The 22,808-nt window shown below is 49.2% G+C and overlaps 1 protein-coding gene across 3 annotated transcripts in view; it reads left to right on the top strand.

The window, feature by feature from the left end:
- The window catches only part of Csmd2 (CUB and Sushi multiple domains 2), a 550,287-nt gene that overhangs the window by 281,844 nt on the left and 245,635 nt on the right, over positions 1-22,808 (top strand). For 2 of the 3 annotated variants that reach the window (XM_060379514.1, XM_060379513.1), the window contains exons 7-9: positions 13,696-13,773; positions 18,449-18,536; positions 19,238-19,362. In XM_060379514.1, coding sequence (XP_060235497.1) covers positions 13,696-13,773; positions 18,449-18,536; positions 19,238-19,362 — 291 coding nt within the window. The remainder of the gene's footprint in view (positions 1-13,695; positions 13,774-18,448; positions 18,537-19,237; positions 19,363-22,808) is intronic. The other variant, XM_060379515.1, reaches the window with a different exon arrangement.

The following is a 22,808-nucleotide window of genomic DNA, read 5'->3' as shown; positions in this document are numbered from 1 at the left end:
AGGCTTTCTGAACCCCAGGAGCCACCCCCCAAAAAGAGGAGTGGGTTAACCCAGAAGGAGGATCACACCTTCCACCTGAAGGAGGGGGAAGACAGCCCGTGGGCGCACAGTAGGGGACCAGATGTGCCTCAAAACCTTGCCTGTAGTTTGAGGCAGTATTCAGATTTGATACTCTGGGGTCTCAGGTTAAAGCTGCAGTCATGCAAACTGTATTTTCATACCTGGACTTAATGAGTGGCCTCATTCCTTTTGTCTACACCAAAGAAAACCTTTGCAATATACATAAAATAAGCCAGAAGCCCACGGGGCCTGAAGACTTCACAGAGTCTAGCTGTTCTGGAAACAGTATTTACCACCATGGAGGCCCAGCCCCTGAGCCAGAGAGGCAGCCGCCTGCATCTTCCTGTCATGTTCTCCAAAATAGAAAAGCTGAGCTTAAAAGTGCACTTTCTTCTGATTAAATAAGTGCTATGTGCACCTAATAACAGTTCAGGTTCTTGAGTCCCCCAGTGTGACTGTGATAGGTGAAGGCTCAGTGACAGGTCTGAGAATCAAGATCACACACCAGGCAGACTCTAAATTATCTGATTACGTTCCTACTGTGTGTGTATGTATGTTCATGTGCTTGTATAGACATGAATATATGTATGCATACATATATGGATGGATGCAGCTTTTCCGATCACAACCTACAGTGCACACACATCTATAGAACAAACTACTACCCATGGTGTTTGGCCTGGGTGTCAGCCACTCTGAGCATCTCTCTTTCATTTTGTGATGCTAGCAGAAACCTCTCACCTGATTCCACATGACTGAAGTGGGCGGGATAGGCCCACAATCTGAGAACTTCTGCTTTGGGCATGCCCTTCTTGAAGCTTCGTCCTCCAGTCTGCATCCCCAAACCTTCCCACTCAGGGCTTTTGTGCTCCCGACTCTCAAGGCTGCCAAGGTCATGAGCCCTTGGTCCCAGGTGACTCTGTTTCATCCTAGACGTGTTTCCATGAAACAGGTGTATAGGCAGCTACATTTTAACAAGCAAACAGAGTATGGCCCAGCTCTGGTGTACCAAAAGCCCCAGGTTTCATTTACTGAATCCCAGTCCAGGAAGATGCAGCAAGGACATGGGCTGCTTAATGGCTGTGTTAATGCATGGTTGTTCCCCAGAGCCTACGTTTTCTAGTGGTGGTAGTGGTGGTAGTAGTGATGGAGGTGATGATGGTGGTGGTGGTGGTGATGGTGGTGATGGTGGTGATGATGATGGTGGTGGTGGTAGTGGTGGTAATGATGGTGATGATGGTTCTGGTGGTGATGATAGTGATTGTGGTGGTGGTGGTGGTAATGAGAAGGAGGAGGGATGGATGTGGTGGTGGTGAGACCGGGAGATGACTCAGTAGGTAAAATACTTCCTATGTAAGTGTGAGTATTGGAGTTCAGATCCCCAGAACTTACATAAATGCCGTGTTGGTGTAGCAGACTACCTGTACTCCTAGTGCTCAAGAGGTACAAACAGCAGGCCCCCTGAGCAAGCAGGCTGGTTGGTCAAACTGGCAAGTCCTGGGTACCCTACCTCAGTAAATAAAAAAATAAAAGGGAGCATGACTGAGGAGGACACACACACACACACACACACACACACACAGCAACACCTGAACGTATGCACATAAACATGAACTACATTCATACACACACACAAAATAATAGTAATATTTCATGACACATGAAATATTAGATTTAGATTTTAGCCTCCATGAAGGAGCATGTCTCCATTCATTCTTTCATAGCCGAGTCTCTGGTTGCTCTAGAACTTTTGGGGCAGAAGAGACCATTCACAGCCAAGGAGGGTGGCCTTCAAACACAGTCTAGAGTCAGGAACCCCTTTATGGAAAAAGTTTTCCATCCCAGGCAAGGTGCCAGCCGGAGCACAGGGCACAAGAGACAGTTATCTTGGGCTGCGGAGTTAAGGTAGGGCAGGATGTAAGAAGCTACTTCCTCCATCGGAACCCCACCTGCCAAAGGTTCCACCCCCCAAAACAAAACAAAACAAAACAGTTCTACCAGCCAGCAACCAAGTATTTAAACCCATGTCCCCCTGTTGGGGATATTTCACACTCAAATCAAAGCAGCCCTTGACCTCCTTCACACACATGATTTCCAGGCACCACATTACTGTCCTCTTCTGGAGACAGGGATTGAGATTCACGCCGTAAGGACTACAGGAAGTAAAAGGAGCCCCTGACACATGCTAGGTCCTCAGAAAAGGGAGCCCTCCTCCCCACCCAGCCTCTGTCTAGACTTCTTGTCTGTGGGGAAACCTATGCAGTGGGAGATACAGGGTGAGGGCAGCCCCCTTCTCCTTACACAGGCGTCCTTTGCCTCTACCTCGCACCCAGTGATCATCATCTGGTGCCTGTTCCTCCTGTAGCCACATCCCAGCCTGGTTCCAGCACCCCTCCCATTGCCTGTCTTTCCATGTGAACCCTAGTGCCACCTCTCGCCTCTTCTTGCACTGGGCTCAGTCATCAACAGAACAGCTGTATTCACTTGAAGACACATTGCATTATAGCCCAGAAGCCTGAGGTTTGTGAGCAGCTGATGATAGTTTTGTTTTGTTTTGTTTTGTTTTGTTTTGTTTGTTTGTTTTTGTTTTGTTTTGTTGTTTTTTGTTTTTTGTGTGTGTGTGTGTTTTTTTTTTCTGCTGTGACAAATCACCTGACAGAAAGCAAGTTAAAGAAGAAGAGGCTTGTTCAGGCTCACAGTTGGAGGGTACAGTCCATCATAGCAGGGAAGCCATGGCTGCACGTGAGCAGTCAGGAAGCTGAGAGAGACAAACACAGATGCTCAGCTTGCTTTCTCTTTTTTATTTAGTCCTAAACTCCAGCCTAAGGAGTGGGGTCCCCTAAATTTAGGGTGATTAAGGCTCTGGCCCCTGCCAAGAAATAGTCAGATGGAGATGGAGGATGGAAGGAAGAAATGGAGACAACAGCCCAGCACAGGCAGCTGAAACCAGGAAACGATGGAGGTAGAGAGTCACTTAACCATCTTCCCTCGGGTCACTTTTGGCAGCTGAGTTCTCTGAAGTTGTCTGTGAAGCCCACCACATTGCCCACCAATGATTGCAAAGACACCATTCCAGGAGTTACTGGGCTGGGAGATGGCTCAGTCAATAGACTGTTCGCCATTCCAGCCTAAGGACCTGAGTTGGGCTCTCTGGTACCCATATAAAAGGCAGCTGCAGTAGCACATATCTGTAACCTCAGTACTGGACAGAAGAGGAGAGAGTGGAAATAGGTGGATGCCCCAGAACTCCTTGGCCAGCCAGCCTAGCCAATCAATGAACTCAAGATTCAATGAGAGACCCTGTCTCAAAAATAAATAAATAAATAAATAAGATGGAGGAAAACAGCACCAGCCTCTGGCTTCTGTCCCTTCCCTTCAGAAATTACAGTAGCCACACATTGTTTGTTCAGTGGCTAACCAAGAAGTCACAGCAACATTAACGGCATCCATTAACATGCTCCTCAGAACCTCAACGGGGCCATGATGAGGCTCTCTGCCAGATTTGAAACAGCTCCAAGCATCATGCGCAACCAGCTCTGAAAGCTTTGCATAATTTTCTCAAGTATCAGTGATCCTCCAACAGTTGCCTTCTTATCGACAGTTTGTGCTAGAGCTTGGGTTACTCTTCGCATTATTTCTGCGCAGCTGTTTGTTCTTCATTCACTGGGGCAGTGACTCCAAGGACGCCAGGGCACCCTAATGGAAGCTTTTCCCATCACCAGATCCAGTAGCCCTCGGTCTACCTGTGTCTGTTTCTTTCAGTCCTGTCAGTCTTCAGCACAGCTACTGCACTGACATTTTGTCAGATACCCCCCTATGTTTTTTGTTTGACTGTTTGTTTTTTAAGTCACAGGACAGTAGTAGCAGAATCTCACTGCTAAACATTCCTGCATCTGGTTCTCAGTTTGAGTCTCGTCACCTTCACTGTACAAGAACATGCCGCCATCTTGTGTCCCAGCAGCCTGTCCCAGTTTTTCTAAGGCCTTCATGAGTCAGGGTCATGCCCTCTTTTCCAAACAGCACACCATCAGTCACAATAGCTTTGACAGTGAGTTCTATGTCACCAAAGCCCAACTGGCATGTCCAACCTTTTGACATGTAACTGAGTTACAAAAATCGCAGCAAACAGAACAAAAACAGCAAGAACAACAAAACACTCATACTGTTTTAGGTAAGCCTATAATTTTTCTTGGTCCACGTCCACAGCTATTCTCGGCCTTGCATGGCTTGTGGGCCATGGGCAACACATGCCTGACCTTAGAGCATTGATTGCTGGAACTTCAAGCTAAATCTTATCCGAGAGATCTCAGGCAGTATGGCCACAGACTTTAGGTGGTCATTGTCAATTTCAAGAGAGTTCAAGATGCTGGAAACCTAAGCATCTTGAGGCTCCTGTGGCTGAATTTAGATGTGCCGTGGGAGGAGTGAGAGCTGGAGTCTGGTCATCTTCTCTGGCTTCATTTTCTAACTTATCATTCAGTATTTTTTCTGTCCTTTGCTACGCTGACACCCTGCCAACCTCTGGGGTTGATACCAGGAATGATGGCATTAATGCCTCTGTCCACATTTGCAGACATTGGAGTAACATGAGCCCTCCCTTTGGGGGCTGCCACAGATTCGGCTGAACTGTTAAGTTCTTTTAAATATGGTGTTGACATGTGCCAAGACACCTGTCCTGGTTTCTACCAGATGAGCACCCCTGGCCTCACCCTTCCATTCAACTACGCATGCCAGCACATGCGTAATGGTCCGCCCAGCCCCTTCCACATCAAGTCTGGAGCCCATAGTTTGTGTGCATCCTATGAGTCAGCTGGCCTGGAGGCAAAGCCAGCTGCACTCAGGAATCATCATTCTCCCCTTTGAGGTGGCTGCAGCATCTGTTAGGTCTCAGCATCTGAGACCTCAGGCATCTGCCCTGAGTGTCAACCTGAATTGGAGAGCTCAAATTCTGGGTGCCGGCCTTGTCTAGCAAAAGGCGTGAGTAGTTGAGGTAGATCCACAGAACTGATGACAGAGCAGAATCGTAGGTCCAAAGCAGCAGCAGCAGCGACAAAAGCAAGGAGGGAGGGAAGGAGAGAGAGATGTAGTCTGCACACACATCTTTCTTGTGTCCCATAAAGAGATTGGAATTAAGTTCTCAAGTGACTACCCTAGCAGCTTTCAAAAGGTGAGCTTGAGGGACAACACACAAGATCTAAGCAAGACAGGGTGAGATTAGACAGGAGCAGCTGAGATCCTCGCAGGGAGGCTTGGAGAAACTTTCCGAAGGCGAGCAAGCAATTTGGGGAGGACTGATCGCAAGGGAGTTAGGGTTGACATAGACAACAGGACAGCCAGCCGCAGCCCAAGGATGCAGAGTCTGAATCCACAGGCACAGGCTTTGTCTTGGTGTGCAGTCCCAGAACCTCAGGGGGTGGTCAGGCTTCCCTCTGCCCTAAGATGTCCTTGTCTCCTCTTAGTTCAGCCTGACAACCCAAGCTTCAGGCTAGAGAGCTGTTTGTATCGCTGGAGTCTTCCTGCTCACGGCATGCCTTCCTTGAGTCCCGCTAACATTCATGACATCGGGAAAACGTCTTGTAATTAACCACAATGTGAAGGATGAACGGAGCAGCCCGGCAGCCTTCTGTAGTCATCCTCTTTCAGACGAGATGGATATGGCTGCTGGGACTTCAATCAACCCGGTAGAGCCAGCAGGCTTCTCTTGGGAGTCCTGACTCTTCACCCACAGTGAGAAAGTGCACATCCATGTGAGACTCGCATTCTCTGGGTGAATATGTATGCTTGAGAGGGCCCTGCTTGCAGACATGAATGACCGTATGTGTGTGTGTGCCACCTATACCCATGTGTGCAGCAAGCGGTGGGCATCTGAGAGTGCTGAGAGGCATCAAGCCAGCACCAGGCTGAACCTTATTGGTAGGTACAGGTCTTTACCTTATTGTTGTTTAATTATTGGTCTTTAATTATTGTTGTTTATTATTGGTCTTTACCTTATTTGTAGTTACAGGTCTTTACCTTACTATAATGTCTTTGCCTTATTGGTAGTTATAGAATCTTATTTATTTTTTTCCTTCTTTTCATGTCTCTGTGTAAAGTGTTTATATGTATGTTCACATGTGTGTATATGTATATGCGTATATATGTATATGTGTGCTTGTGGAGGCCTAAGGTTGATGCCACAAAACTTCCTTCATCGCTCATTCTTGCCCATTCTTCACGGAGAGAGGGTCTCACAGTCAAGCCCAAAATTCACTGGTATGTATAGTCTGGCTAGCCAACTTGCTCTGAGGACCCCATGTCTCTGTTTTCTAGGGATAGAATTAGGGGGAGGCAACATAACCCCACTCCCCTGGCATTTACGTGGGTTCTGGGAGCTGAACTCCAGTTCACTTGCTTGTACAGAAAGCAGTCTAACCATTGAGCTGTTTTCCCAGACCCCTAGATAAAGCCCTCTTTCTATCACCTAGTGCCTGAGGCACCCCCAGTAGCACAGCGTTTGCAGGCACACCCACTAATGAATGAAGGTGTAGGCAATAGGAATGAATGCACCCCAGGAATTCTCAGGGTTCTTGCTGCTTTACCCAACTATTCATTTGATCCTCCTTTTTTCTTTTTTTCACTTTTATTTTTTCTTCTCTTATATATTAGATCTCAACTGCAGTTTCCCCTCCCTGCCCTCCTCCCAGGCTTTCCTCCCCCATCTTCCCTCTCCCCTAGATCCACCCCCTCAACCTCTCCTAAGAAAAGAGAAGGCCTTCCAGGGACATCAACCAAACACAGCATAAGTCTAAGACCAGGCACATACCATCACATCAAGGCTGGACAAGACAATCCAGTAGGAGGAAAAGGGTTCCACAAGTAGGCAAAAAGGAGTCAGGGACAGTCCCTGCTCCTGCTGTTAGGGTTCCCACAGGAACACCAAGCTACTCAGCCATAATATATATGCAGAAGACCTAGGTCAGACCCCCCTCTTTTCTGACTGGGCCTGCAGACTGGGCTCTCGGGGACGCAATAGCATCATCTGTTCTGCGCTTGGAACCTCTCCTTGGCACCCTGGCCCACTTGGATCTGCTGAGTTAGTTTTTCTGTGAGCTCATTTTGTGGCTGATTTCCCCTGGTGCGCTGTGTTCCTCCCACCTGGGCAGGCTGTTTTGCTATATGCAAACGTAAAGTGTGATTGTGTCCCTGGGATCCTAGCAACCGAAGCCCCAGTGTGTGAAGGTGGCTCTTTGATGCCAAGGTCCCTGGTGATATATAGATCTTGCCTAGATCCACATTCCTGACTGTCTTAGACAAATACCCAAGAGGAACAACTTGAAAGGAAGAAAGATTTATTTTGGTTCAAAGGCCGCTGACTCCATCGTTTGGGGACTGAGGCATGGCGGTGGAGTGCGTGGTAGAGAAATGGCCGGGAAGAAGAAAAGAACAAGAATGGGCCAAGACCAAGCTGTACCCTTCAAAGGCACACCCCCAGTGACCCACTTCCTCTGATTAAGCCCCACCTCTCACGGCTCTGAACTCCCAATGGTCTGTTTAGATTTGAAATCCATAAATGGACAAAAATCATTGACTAGGTCAGAGCCCTCAAGTCTAACCACGCCTCACAGACACTCACTAATGTGCTGTCCTCAGGCTCAGAGGTGTCCCTCGGTCCAGCTGCTTGAAAATGAATACTAACCATCATAAGTCACACCCCTTTCCCTGTTAACCTGACACCCAGCAGCTCCTTAAACCATCGTTAACCTTTAAACAAAACCAGTAACAAGTTCCTAGTTCCATCCAACATAATACAACTGCCCTGCACTGAACCAAGAAAAAGCAGTGAGTCCTACCCTAGAGCCTTAAGACCTGGACAGACTGTAGAGAAGTTCATCACCACAGTGTAATATGGATCTCCCACATCCAGTTCTCAGTAGAGGTCCTATCTACATGATTATCTTCTGAGCTCCAATCGGAGTTTCCCATGAGTCTCTGCTCTCAGCATCCTAGGCTTCCCAGCCTCTTCCTCCAAACTCTTCTAAAGTCCCTCCCAAGCCCACCTTTGTAGGCTTCTGAGCCCAATGTAACAACCCCACTTCTCCAGAACCATTCCTCTGTCAGGTGTTTGTTGCTGTGATAAAATAAATTTAAGGGAAGAGATCTGTTTTTGCTCTCCATTCAAAGGTTTCAGTCACTGCTCAACTGGACACATTGCCGAGGTCCTAAGGTCTGGCTGAGCAAAGCCACCCACTTCACAGTGCTCAGGAAGCAGAGAGAGACACAAAAGAAGGGTTGGGGGCAAGATACAGACCCCAAGGAGATGCTCCATGCCCAACCCCACTCTAATTAAAGTTCCCAGCACCTTTCAAAGTAATGCTATCAGCTAGCACCCTGGGCTTCATAAGCCTTCCCAGGGACATTTCCTGCTCAGATTATAACACTGACTATCCATCAGCTCCCGCTTGGTGTGGGCCACCTGGACGATACCTCCCCAGAGCCTGGGCCTGGGCCAGCTGGGCCTGGTTGGGCATCTTCTAAGATTGTGTGCCTGGAATGAGGACAATTCACTCAAACTCTTGTGACTCCTGTACTTCCAAGGTTAACTTCATGAGGACCAAAATTTTGCTCATAGATTCTAATGTGTGTCCAGTGACCTTGTGATGCTCAGAGGTATCATGGGTAGTGCAAACCTGGAGACCTGGCTCCAAGGAGTAAAAAGTAACAGAGTTAATACAGGCATTAACTGCTTAGATTCCTTCTCATTTAGCACTCATCACCTTGGTAAACTGTTCCAGAGTAGAAGTCAGAGGAAATGAAAGGGAAGGATGAAAGTGAGCTCCAGCGTGGGCCGGGGGAGTAGATCATTTTCCGACTGAGAGCGGATGCAACCAGCTACCAGGCTGCCAGCCTGAGGCTCAGGCAGTTCTTCCGGGGGAGAGGAGAGGAGGGAAGCTCCGTCCTGTCTTAGTAACACCACGACCAATAGTGACCTGGGGAGGAGACAGTTTGCTTCAGCTGACAGCACCACATCACAGTCCCTCACGGAAGGAAGTCGGAGTGGGGACTCAAGGCGAGAACCCGGAGGCAGGAACTGAAGCGGAAGCCATGGGGGAGTGTGCTGCTTACTGGCCTGCTCCTCCTGACTTGTTCATTTTGCTTTCTTCTACACCTCAGGAGAAGCTGCCCAGGGGTGACATCAATCAAGAAATGGCCTCATGGCTTTCCCACAGGCCAATCTGGTAGGGGGATTTTCTCAGTTGAGGTTCCCTCTTTCCAAGTAACCCTAGCTGTGCGTCTGGTTGACATGAAACTAGCCAGCACAGATTCAAAAGTCAGAAGTCCTTCTGTGGTCTCTAGAGGGCATTGGGGTGGGAGGCTTTTCCACAGAACAGTTTTTTTTTTTTCATTTTTACTATTAGTTACATTTTATTAACTCTGTATCCCAGCTGTATCCCACTCCCTCATTCCCTCCCAATCCCACCCTCCCTCCCTCATCTCCTCCCTGCCCCTTTCAAGACCACAGATTGGAGAGGACTTCCTTCCCTTTCATCTGACCCTGTTTTATCAGGTATCTTCAGGGCTGGCTGCAAAGTCCTCCTCTGTGGCCTAGCAGGACTGTTCCTCCCTTGGGGGGTGGGGGGGTCAAAGAGCCTGTCATTGAGTTCCTGTCAGAAATAGTCCTTGTTCCCCTTACTATGGGAAACCAATTGGTCACTGAGCTACCACGAGCTACATCTGAGCAGAGGTTCTAGGTTATATCCATACATGGTCCTTGGTGGAGTGTCAGTCTCAGAAAAGACCCCTGTGCCCAGATATATTTGGTCCTTGTGGAGCTCCTATCCTTTTCATGTCATACTTATTCCCCTTCTTTCATATGATTCCCTGTATTCTGCCGAAGGTTTGGTTATGAGTCTTAGTATCTGCTTTGAAACACTGCTTTGTAGAGTCTTTCAGATGCCTTCTGTGGTAGACTCCTGTCATATGTTCAATGCACATCCCATTTGTCTTTCTAAGTGAGAATTGATCATCTTACCCCGTGTCTGCTTTCTTGTTTATCTTCTTTGGTGTATAGACTTCATTACCACAGAACAGTTTTAAGAGAAAAAGTAGCCTTCCTTACCAGCCCCTCTCTTCTTGCCCACTTCTCTCTCTCTCTCTCTCTCTCTCTCTCTCTCTCTCTCTCTCTCTCTCTCTCTGTCTCTCTGTCTCTCTCTAGGAAAACTAGCATATTGTATGCCCTTAGAATGGTATCTACAGTTCTCTGCTCTCATCCTCACTCCTTCCCTCCAGTGGACACCAGAACCAGAGAAGGAAGACCAGTAAGACCCTCCCCAGCCAAACCCCAGCCAAACCCCAGCCAAACCCCAGCTTAACCCCTGCCTCTTAGCCAGGTTTGCTGCCCATCTCTGTAGACTTACCTCAGGTAGGCTGCATTGGGACTAAGCCACGTCTCCCACCACCACCACCACCACCTCCTACTACTACCCTCGTTGGCCTGGGGCCTTAGGAACAGGAACTTCAACTTTCCTCACAGTCCTCAGACAGCTCTGTTTCTCCCAGAGATGGTTGAATCCCAGCCATACCGTATTAGCTGGGCTTGAATAATGCATGTTTCCCCGCTAATGCCCTCTGTTTGATAATGCGTCCATGTTAGTGTTCATTGGAAATTTTCCTGCTGGATACACACAGAGAGCAATGCACATTTATAAAGGAGGCTCCAGAGTGCCGAGGGAGAATGGGGCTCTGTGGTAGTGACTGAATTTCATCATGCATTCCACGTAGACAGACACTTGTCAGGGGAACAAATCCCTAGGCCGGCTTTTTTATTTAGCCGGAAATAGGGGCACTGGGAGACCCTCACGCACGTCTGACTCTGCGGACTTTGGTTGGGGAAGTGGTGTGTTCCCTACCATCGTAAGTGAGTGTCTGAGCCTTCAGCACCTGGACTGGGACACGGGGAGGCTGGGGACAGTGGATAGCACCATTGGAGTCACTCAGGGGACCAATCACAGACAGTCTGGGTCTCGTCTTTGTGTTCTAACTCCTGTTCACCTGACCATCTTTGATCCCCAGTTTCATTTTTTATTAAGCAAGCAGGATTAACTACCAGGCAAGGAGGTTGGAACTTTGAAGGACCCAGTGACTGATTCCTGGGACCCTAGATAGTTTTTTTAGGCACTGAGAATGTAGTAGCCAACAAGAGGGCTCTCCTTGGTCAAGCTTCTGTGGTGCACACACCTTTAATCCCAGAACCGGGGAGGTGGAAGGCAGGTCTCTGAATCTGAGGCCAGGCTGCCCAACGTAATGAGTTCCAGGCCAGGTAGGACTACATAATGACAACCTGCCTCAAAAAATTAATTAATTGCTAAGTTAGTTAGTTAGTTGGTTGGTTAGAGAAAAAAACTAAAAATGATATAGTATGCTAGAACCCTCAGGAGGTGGACTGAGGAGGGGCAGGAGGTGCCATTTAGTGGAGTGCTGGTGAAGGCTCATGAGGAAAAGAGGTTTTCCCAACTGTTTCCAGGGCACAAATCACAGACATGTAAGGGGAATCATTCTAGAGAAACTGGCAGTCAGGGAAGTCTGTATTCCTGGCACATTGCAGCAAGGTCTGTGTGGCTGGAGAAGAGTGGTGGAGGTCAAAGAAAAAGGCAGTGAGGCCAAGGGGAGGGCAGATTGGTCCTCGTGGGCCATTTACAGACTCCAGCTTATGCTCCAGGAGAGCACGGTTCCACCAGAGAGCTCTAAACAGAGATGGATGTGGCATGGTCTGGCTTGCACTCAACCAGCATTCCTCTGAGGCTTGAGCTAAGAGCAGGCTACTTGGATACGAAGGAGGAAGGCAGAAGTTCATAGCAACCAGAGAAGAGGTGTCCACACTCATGACAGATACGGAGGTGACAGATAGGGAGACTGTCAGCAGTGGCTCAGAGGGTATACATTGGGGAGGGTTTGCTGAGGGATTGTGTGTAGTTCCAGAGTGAGGAGCCAAGGAGGCCAGTGAAGAACTGGTAGAGCACCCAGGACCTGGCACATGGCAAGTGTCTGGGCACAGCCATTACCACTCCTGGGCACCAATCAAGGCTGAGTTGGCAGCGAAGGGCAGACTGACAACTGACGTGGCACAAGGGGACCTAAGATTGTACAAATGTACCAAGGTTTTACAACCAGAGGTGCAATGAGTTCTTGGTAGCCAGGTGAATGCTGCGAGGAGCAAGGGAAGCCAGACCGCAGGAGACAGAAGGGGTGAAGCATGGGCCATTGTAACTGAGAGCTCTGCCCTTTGCATGCCACTCAGCAAAGACTTGAGGAGCTGCGGAATGGACAAAGTCAAGACTTTTATCCATCGGGCAGCTACCCAAGTTCCATCCCTCAGTGACCTCCATAACTCAGCTTCCCCTGCCTCCAAGCCAGCTGGTGTGGGCTGGGTCTAGCTGGGTCTATTGGCTCAGCTCCACAAACAACATCTTCCCGTGATGGTGAAAATGCAGCAGACAAGCCTAACCCGGCAGGTGCTTTTCAAGACTTTGGACTCCAGGCCCCCAAATTTCCAGGGGCCAAACTCAAAGTCAAGGGGTGGGAGAAAAATATACCTCACCTCTGCAATGGCTACAAAACTCATACCACAGGGCAAAGATTTGCAGCTCAGTGGTAGATGCATGAGTTCTCATTTGACTTTCCAGTATCACAAATATCCACATCACAAATGGTATGATGATATGGGAAGCAGTGATAATTTGAACTTGACCCAGTTTACCATTCCCTGTCAGGACTGGCTCAGAAATTGTGTGTGGGAAAGGATCCACAGGGTACGGGCATGCAGAGGCTGAACTATGCATTCATCGGCTTCCCATTGCCATAACAAATACCTAAGGCCAATAAAATTAAAAAGGAGAAAGGGTTGTTTGGGCTCATGATTTCAAGAGGTATCGATGTATGGGTTAGGCCTGTGGCAGCACCATACATGATGGAGGGAGTGCCTGGTGGAAGAGCTGCTCACTTCATGGCAGCAGGGAAACAAACACTAGCACCTGCCAGTAAGTGGCACAGACTGGCAGCTGAACCCTTAGTACATAGCCTGGGGGAGAGCATTCCAGGTCCAAACTTAGCAGACTGTGGATCTCACAAAAGATCCCCGCTCCCCACCCACCTCCAACCCAGGAGAAGACTGAAGTTAGTCCATACCCAGGGACCTCAGCAGCAGTGGAATTTCATTTCATTCCCAGGAGAGGCCTGGGCAAGCCCAGAGCTCTGCAGACACCACAGGGTGAGGGAGCTCCTTCCCTGCTTCCCTTGGAGGTCTGTTCCTTCACGGCAGAGCCCCTGCCACCCTTTGCTATGTTACCAAGAGACAAGATAAATCTGACTCGCAGGCACATCTAACCTGTGGCTCCTGGACCGAGTGCAGCCCAGCATAGGTGTGGATACAGCAAAAAACATAATTAAAATGAGATAATTTGCCCGGGGGGGGGGAGCATAGGCAATGTTGTTGCTGCTGGATCCCATGGTTCTCAAGCTTGAACTTTGTAGATGACAGTGTTATGTCCCAGTTGTCACAAGGAGAGGCACAACTCATTCTGCAGGAACCCCGTGCCAGTGGCACACTACTCCTTCAACTGTTTGGTTTTTTTTTTTTTTTTCCTTCTCTGTCCTCTCTAGTCAAGAAGCAGATCGAGCTGAAGTCTCGAGGCGTGAAGCTGATGCCCAGCAAAGACAATAACCAGAAGACATCTGTGTGTAAGTGTTGGCCGGCCCGCCCTGCGTGCTGGGGCACAGGGCTCACGCTTGGGTCTGAACCTCTGGTGCTGTGACCAGATGTGGCCACAGGGAAACCAGCCACTGCTAGATGACTTCCCTGTTCCCTCCCGCCCTCCCTCTGCGCATGGACTCACTGAGCCTGCAGCCAATGAGCAGCTCTGGGGCTGCCCTCTGCCTTCTCCTTCCATCTTCTCTTTCCTCTTCCCTCCTCACTTCCCATTCGATCTGCAGTCCAGGGAGTCATTACTGCACATTTCTCTCTTTATTTTTTCCTTTTGACTCACTTCCACCTGCTAAGACAGTCCTCTCTCTGGCGCCTTTTCAGGCTGGGGTGTGGAGATGGGTGGCTCCTAAGGTCAGACGGTGAAGAGGAGGAAGGGATGTGTCTAATGAACTTCTCCAAGGGTACTGGACCTGGCTGGGCAGAGTGGAGTGGGGACTCAGGTCCTGGCTCTGTGGGTGGTGGGGAAACCCTGGCGGCACCCTGCTTGGGCAAACTGCGTCTTTGAGAACATGTTTCTGCTACCGGTGTTTGGAAGATGACAAGAGGTCTGGTGCTGAAGAATGGTCTAGAACATCAAGTCCAGAGAGACTCCTGATGGGCCTGTGCTGAAGGGATTTAGAGTGTAAGCCTTGGGGGTGGGGAGCAGACACTCTGTCTCCCTTCTGGAGCCAAGTGCAAGGAAGCTGCTCTGGTTCCCCAAGAGACCGATTCTGAGTTTCCTTCCTTCCCTTTCGCTGCCCTCCTACCTCCCTCCTCTCTCTCTCCCTCTCCTGACCTGCCTCTGCTTCCCTCTGCTTCTCTTCCTGAACTCCTCCCTGCACTTATTTTTTTTTTTCTGCAATCGCCAGAATTATACTTGGTAAGAGAGATGGAAGAAAGCGACCAGGTTCCCAAGGTCTGTGCTGAGGCAGAGATGGGGCCCTAGGAGAGCCATGGTCCAGCCCAGAACCCTGCAGAGGAAGGGCCACTTAGGCCATGGGCCCAAGTGCTCCTTTTGTAGCCATGGAGACCAAATGAATCACAGCAACTTTGGCTTTGCTTTATACTTCACCATGGAGCCATAAACAAGCCTAAAGAAATGTCCAGCATTGGTGGGGGAGGGGCGGGACCTCACATGGCTATGCCATGCTACCCTAGAAACTAATGACTTAGTTTAAACCTCTATAAAATGGTGATACAGAACCCTAGTTTGCCTTCCTTCCAGGGATGCTGTGGATCTAAGATGGGCCTTGCGCACAGGGCTTTCCATCCTGTGGGAGGCCCACAAAGTAGCTGAAAAACTACATGTGGTGTGGGTTACATTTATCTGAAAGAGCCCATGGTTTTCATCACCCACACCTTCCCTCCCCAGGTGCCCACAACAACCCCAGAAAACTGAAGAAACCAGTCCAGGGAAGTCATATAAACCATCCATAGACATATCGATGTGTATGTGATATCTCTTCTAACAAGGTTGTAAGACTTCCTCAAAAAAAAAAAAAAATGTGTGAGTTTGGCCCAGGTTCCTCTGAGGTAGCTGCCGATATCTGCATCTCTGCTCAGACCCCCTGTAGACGGCTGTCTTGAGCTCAGAGAAGGGGTGAGCCCTACCGATTTCCTCCAGCAGACAGTCCGTGGGAAGCGGCTCCTGGCGTGGCTCTCAGCTGCACACCTGTCAGCATCCCCCTTCATTTTGGGTAGAAGGCATCGACACGTATTTGTCCTCCTCGTGGGGCCGTCCCTGGTTGGGTCAGGATTACCCTGCGTTCTTGACCCCCAGTGGCCAATAGCAAGTCAAATACCCATTTCTGGCGTAGACTGGCAGAGGAGGTAGAAAGTTCTGAAGAAAGACAGCGGGGAATGTCTTTTGCTTCTGCAATTCGTGTAGAGATCTGATCCCTGGATGTAAGTTTGCTTCTTTCCTGGAGAGCTGGGTAGGTCTTCAAAGGACGACCATTAATCACTGTCCAGGGAAAGGATGATGTGAGTGCATCAGGGGGTTTCTAACTTCCTGAATGGTACCTTAGGTGCTGCCTCAGGGAGGCAGGGTGGTGGGCTTTGTCATCCTTAGCTCCAGTTCAGCTTTGCCTACTTCCTGGATGGCTGTCAGTATTGAACGGGGACGGGCGGGGGGCAGGGGCGGCAAACTGCTGAGAATTCTCAAGGTGCTGCTAAGGGATGGGTGTTTCTGTTAAGGACTTTAGGATGGGTGCGGTCCCTGGACAAGTTGAAAGGGCAGTACCTGAGGGAGATGGGCACTTAGCTTCGAATCTGCGGCAGGGATGGTCCACAAGCCATCAGGGACAGCTCTTGGATTAGGGACCATCTTCCCCTCCCGGTTACCACCTTTACTACCCAAACTCCTGTTCACCTGGAGCCCGGTTACCCTCTCCTTCCCTGTCCTTGCAAAACAACCCTGGCTCATGAAAACCCACTCTGCTCTAGAGACTTCAGTTCGTAGTTCTGCTAGGTTGAGGACGTAGAACGTTGGAAGTACAGGGTTGCTATGGGAGGGAATCGGGTAAAGATTAATGTCTGGAGATCTGGCATGACACAAGCTGGAAGTATGGAGCCACCCAAGAGGCCTTGCTGGCATTGCCACACAACCAAGAGTTCAGCCTGGCTCTGGCCTGAGCTAGAGCCTGTCTAAGTGGCCAGATTCCCTTGTCAGCAGTCAAGCCTGGGCTACTTGGGGGATGCGAGCAGGGGCTGTTCTAGGCCTCTCCTTGTGGCAATGAGCTGAAACCTCAGCAGTCCCCTACCTTCCATCAGCTACCAGCGTCCTCAGCCCCAGGCTCAGGAGGCCCCTGCTCTCCCTCTTCCTGCCTCATCCTTCTACATTCTCTGACGCCCTCTTTTTCTCATCTGTTCCCCATGGCACATGCCTCACCAGACTCTTGTCCTTGGCTTGGACGAGCATAGAACTTCCTTCAGCAAGGATGGCTTTTACGCCACCCAGGACTCTTCATTTGTTTTGTTTTGGGGTCTTGGTTTTGTTTGTTTGTTTCACTATGTAGCCCTGGCTGACCTGGAACTCGTGTGTAGTGCAGGCTGGCCTCGAACTCATGGAGATACACCCTTTACTGCTCAAGTGCTGGGATTAAAGGCGTGTGCCGCAGACCTGGTTGCACAGGTCTCTCCAAAAGCCCCCTTTTCCTGTGTATTCAGGATAAGACTCATACTCCTCAAAAGTCATCTATCTGAAGCCCCACATTCCACCTTGTCATCTTCCCCTTCCCTATACTCTAGCTGCACCTGACAATCCCTCCCCCAGTTCTGTCTCTCTGTCTCCGCCTCACTCTTCTGTGCCTGCCTTCTGCCTTGTCACTGTCCCCATGTGTCTAAATCTTGCCCCTTTATAAGATGTGTGTCAAGTGCCGCTTCCTCTGGGAAAACTTTCTGGTCCCTCATCTGAGCATCTTTCATCACCTCCCAATTCCTGTCCTGAAATTTCTTGAATGCTTCATGGCCTCCCTCAATGGGAAACTCCTTGAAGACAGTGGTCATTCCCAACCGCCATTGGCTTCTCCCTCTTGTAGCCAAAAGAAAGTCTTGTACGAAAAGCTGGGAAATGAGTGAGTAGCGTGTAAGTGGGTGATAGAGTATCTCTCTCACATTATTGGTGCCGAGTGGAAGATGGGGGGAAGATGAGCAAGCTCAGAGACTGTTGCTGTAGACGCCCTGTAACTCCTCAGCTGCTGTTGCCATGGGATTGGTGGGTCCTTGGATGAAAACTTCTCTGGCCAAGATGTCTGCCTGGGCTCGGTTATCAGTGATACACCACTCCAGGAATCCAGAGGTGTGAAGTTAGGCCAGCCTGACCAATGTGAACCGTCAAGAACAATGAACAGACAGGGGCCTAAGGGTTGCCCACTGTCTGGTCTGTATGTACCCGCCGCCCCAGACTGAGTTTTGCTCTATCTCAGGCAGCCATTCATACGGTTTTTGTAAAAAGGTGTAAGAATGTCATACCAACCTGCTAGAAATACCCCAGATAGCAAGATACCCAAGATACTCCTGGCTGGTGTAACATTGGGAGGGGTGGGAGAGAGTATTCTGGTCCTTGTTTGCCTACTGTGGTTTGATGGGAGTCTGATGAGAAGAGGGCTCTCAGAAGAAATGTCCATATCTGAGCTCAAGTCCTTGTTTTGAACTTGAAGCTGCAACTCTCTCTCTCTCTTTCTCTCATTCTTTACCGTTTCTAACCATGCATTCACCTTTTATTTACCTTTCTTTGAGTCATCTCTCCATCTGGGGCTGAGGTTGGGGGGACAAGGTCATCTCACCTAGAGTTTCCATCCCTGGATCTGAAGTGCAGGATGGGGAGGTCACCAGGGCCTTTGGACAGTCCACTTCTGGCCACTGGTGTGGGGCGAGGGAACAGGATGGTTGTTGGGCGAGAGGGCTGGCTTGGAGCCCACAGGACCCCAAAGAATCGCACTTGAATTTTTTCTTGCAAAGGAATTTTTCAAAAGCAGCCTCCTACCTTGCACAGTCAGGAAAACCCTGTCCGGTAGAGCCCCAATACCCTCCACCACTCCAGGGGAGCAGGGCCTCATCCTGTCTCCTCCTCCCACCCTGAGACACTGCCCAGCCTGGTGCCTTCCTGAGACTGTCTCTCTATGTGTGTGCTGTTTTGTTTTGTTTTGTTTTGTTTTGTTTGCCTTGTAGTAACTCAGGTTGGTGTGTCCCAAGGACATAATATGTGTCCAGACCCTGGCATACCAGAAAGGGGCAAAAGACTAGGCTCAGACTTCAGGTAAGAAGCTACTGTGGGGCTTTCTGATTGCAAATGTGGTGGGGTGGGGTGGGGTGGGGTGGGGTGGCATGGGTCTGAGGGAGGACAAGTCCTGGCTTTCCTGGAGGTGGGGTGGAGAGGGTGAGATGGATGCAGGAGTGACGTTACTGGGAAAAAGCTGTGGTGTCACCAAGTCTGATCCTTGGAACGATATCCCTACCTTATGGGCTGTGAGGGGGTATGGCTAAAGCCTGCCCATGTTAAATGCCTCGAAACGCATGTATCCAGAGTTCAAAGGGCTGTCACGCTTTGACATGTCACACAAATGGTGACAGGCCTACAGTCATCCGGCATACCTCAGAGCCCCTCAGATGGTAAATATTTGCGGAGGTTTGTCCTGCCAAGGCATCTTCCCATAGTCCTCTGTTTTCACCCTGGTTCGTGGGTACCATCCTCCCACCCTTCGCCCTAATTGATACTTACCTCCCAGCAGTGCTCTTTGCTCACAAAGTCTCCTTTTAACTCAATCCTAAAACCACCAAATGTTCCCAAACAACCTAGATGAAGGGCAGCTGCATCCTCCAACGGAAGATCCCAGATGAAAGGCCCAAAGGAGAATGAATGTTCCCCGGGAGACTTGTGTTAGGAGCCAGGATGTACTCCTTCAGAGCAGGGCTTTGGTGGGCCTAGGGACTGAATTCACAACACACTTTGTCTCCCAGATTAGGATCCAGCGTCCAGTTCACCTGTAACGAGGGCTATGACCTGCAAGGGTCCAAGCGGATCACCTGCATGAAAGTGAGCGACATGTTTGCTGCCTGGAGTGACCACAGGCCGGTCTGCCGAGGTGAGGGCACCTGGGAAAGGGAATAAGCTCAGACAGCCAGGTTGGGCATGGAGACCTGGGTCATTGCCCCAGACTGGCTCATCTTGCTCTCTACTGCTCCCTAAACCTTAGGTCTTGCTACGTTGACTAATTACTGCATTTATCCGTCATTTTCTCTGTATCAAGGTCTTTGCTAGGAGCAGGCATGGAGAGGTGGGAAAACCGACATAGCACGGCCTTCATAGTCTAATGGGAGAGGAACGTAGGAAACAGGTTGCTGACACGCTGCACAAAGAGATCAGAACCACACAGAAATAGGAAAGCAAGCCACCCCTTATACTCTTGTCTTAGATCCATCCGTTCTAACGGAGACACAGCCCAGCCTTCTGGCCCCAGTGCTCTCGTTGCTTTGCCCAAACTCTGAAGTAAACAGCCCTGTGGCTTCTGAAGCAACACTTTTAGCTATACAGAGAGGACGTGGAGCATGCCATCAAAAGGCTGCTCTGTGGGCTTCTCTGACAGCACACCTAGCCATCCTGTCCTCAAGGGCCCTGCGGCCCACACTCTCACCTGTCACGTGAACGGAAGAAGACTGCCTGCCAACAGCCATAAGCGATCATAATGCTGCACGTGGGCAAAAGGCCATCGGTGGGGCAGGATGGCACTCAGCTGTTAGACAGCCCTGGGGAGCCGAGGACCCCTCATGGGGAGAAGGTGTATTGACCACTAAAATGATTGTATTCTGGATCCTTCTGACCAAAGGTGATGCTTTACTTTGTAAGCACCTTTGCACGAAGATGAAATCCGTGCAGAGCAAAAGCGGACCACGGAAGGGAACTAAACTGTTACCACACAGAAGAACATGCAGTCAGAGCTAAAAACCCAGTGCATCTTATAGATGCGTTAATGAGGAATCTGAAAGAGAGTCGTGAAAGTATCTCCCAATTAGGCCTTCTATTCGTTCCCGCCTGTTCAATTTTAAGGTGGCCATGATCTCCTGTGTATGATGTGCTTTGATCTTGTCTGCATGTTATTCAAAAGAGCCTATATAGCCATACCTCTTACTTTTTTTTTAATTAAAGACACAAAGGAAAGTATCCTTGGAATAACTGAGCATTTGGACAGATCACCTGTTTCCCTCCGGATCGACCTTCCTTCCAAAAGCATCCGGCAGTGCCCGCCCAAGCTTGCAGGGCTCAGGGTGACAGTGGTAGGATGTAAGCATTTTATGGCTTGTCAGGTGCTAGAAGGAAGATGGACATCCTGTAAAGAATGGAGACTCCTATATTGGTCAGCACTTAGAACAGGACTTGCTTTATGACATGTGTCGAACTAGTAGATAGAATGGTTGAACAACTGACTGGCACATAAGTCCAGGTGCAGAACTCCCAGATGCCAACCACATGGAAAGGCACAGAGTATCTAGTCTGCAGACCATGAGACCGTTGGCCAATCTGTTCTTTCAGAGCGTCTTTGGGAGGCCAGAGCAGTGAGGCCTTTGGACAGTGGTGGGATCTGATCTCTTGTCAAGATCTTTCCCTTGGAGGAAGGTTGTTCTTAGTCACAGTGATTTATTTACAAGAAAAAGTTCAGGATGGGAGAAGGGCTATCATTCTAGGGTGTTTTAGTCCAATACTCTGCCCATTTGTTTTCTCTAGATATGTTATGGGCCCCATGTGGGCCATCTCCAGTGACTCTGACACCAGACTAAATTTTCTGCATACTTTCACTAAGCACCAGTCTGCTTTCACCTCTCTTCCCCGATTGCCCCCCCTGCTTGCATCTCTGTTACCCCATTGTACCCCTGCCACTGTGAAAGTGGGTGATAGGGGATTGCCACTCTATGGCTGTATATCCCTAGGCTTTTATCTTCACCTCTCTGGATTCCTTTTTCCTCCCTGCTGAATTAAAGACACAATACCCTGTTACCCCATGGCATCACCAAGCAAGGCAGTGACCTTGACAGTGCTCATTTAGAAGTGGCATAGTGATGCTTGCGAGGCTCAGGTGCACATCTGTGTAGCTTACCCAGCTACACAGCTGGGGCTGCTGAGCACACCTCATCCTCTAGTGGCCTTGGGTTCTCTCAGAAGCCACTGTCTTGTCCACCGCAGTCCTGAAACTGGCTAGACATAGCAGGGACCCTTCATTAGCCTTCACCACAGGGTCCTTGTTACTGAAGGAGAAAACCAAACCTTGCCTGCTTGGTGACTGTGAAATGGAAGCAAGGGATGTTACTGAAGGGGACAAGAGTCTCAACACAGCCTCACCCTCCTGCCTTCCTCCTCCTCACTGTTCCACAGGCTGTGGAGAGGGAGGCAGTGAGAAGGCCAAGGCTTAAGGTGACCATTCTCCAACTTTCCTGAAGGTCAAGAGCAGAACTCCATCCTAGATGGTCTACTCCGGCAGTCTTTGAGGCGTCCTCCGCCCCCCAGATTTTTTGTTTTAAACTAATTGGAATTCTACTGTAATTGTGATTTTTTTTTTCTTTTGAACAGCTTGGGTAAACCTCACTGTTACTATTAAAAAGGGACAAAAGTCCTTCAGTTACACAAAGCTCCAATTTGAAGCAGGTTACCAAAAGATGGCAATCTAAAGCTCCCTGGCCGTTCTATGTGGAGTATTGTTTTCCCTCCATCGTGTAAAATATGATGTGGCTTTAATTATTCACTTTTCCATGCAATTAATTATACCAGAGCACACAGACAGGCAAATAATAGGTTCTCGATAAATGTTTGAGGGCCACCAGAATGAATCGGCTTTGTGATTGATGTGAATGAGGACGATGGAACTATGGCCTCATTTTGGAATTTTTGAAATTGGTGATTTATTGGAGCCTCTTCTTTCCCTCCCATCAGAAGACATTAGCCTCTGCTTTGACTCCTGGAAAATCTTAGTTGTTTTCATTTTTGAGACAAGGCCTCAAGTAGCCCAGGCTGGCCTCTTCATAGCTCAGCCTCCGAGGATGACCCTGAACTCTTGAAACCTCTTTCTCTATCCTCCAAATACAGGGATTTCAGACACATAGCACCACACCTAGTTTCCTATAAAAGCTTGATCATGCAGAGGTGGCTAAGAAAAAGCCAGGACACAGGTTCTATTGGTTACTTTTGTGTTGATGTCACCAAACACCTGACAGGGCGTGAACAGGAAACATGGCCATCTGCATGTATGTGGCATGTGTGGGTGCCTGCCTGCCTGCCTGTCTGACTGTGTGTGTTTCTGCCTGTCTGTGTATCTGTCTATCTCTGTGTGTGTATGCCCATCTCTGTGTGTGTTTGTGTGTGTGCCTGTGTGTGTAATTTGTGTGTGTGCCTGTCTGTCTGTCTGTCTGTCTGTCTGTGTGCATATACATTTATAATAAAATCATTTAGAGTGGATAGAATACCATATTGGGACTCAAAGACCTAAGTTTCAGTCCCAAGTTCCTTATTAACAAGCTAGATGGCACAGAAGACATTTGATAA

Source organism: Meriones unguiculatus, chromosome 3, assembly GCF_030254825.1.
Source record: "Meriones unguiculatus strain TT.TT164.6M chromosome 3, Bangor_MerUng_6.1, whole genome shotgun sequence".
Lineage (NCBI taxonomy): Eukaryota > Metazoa > Chordata > Mammalia > Rodentia > Muridae > Meriones > Meriones unguiculatus.
This window is presented reverse-complemented; position numbering and strand designations above follow the sequence as displayed.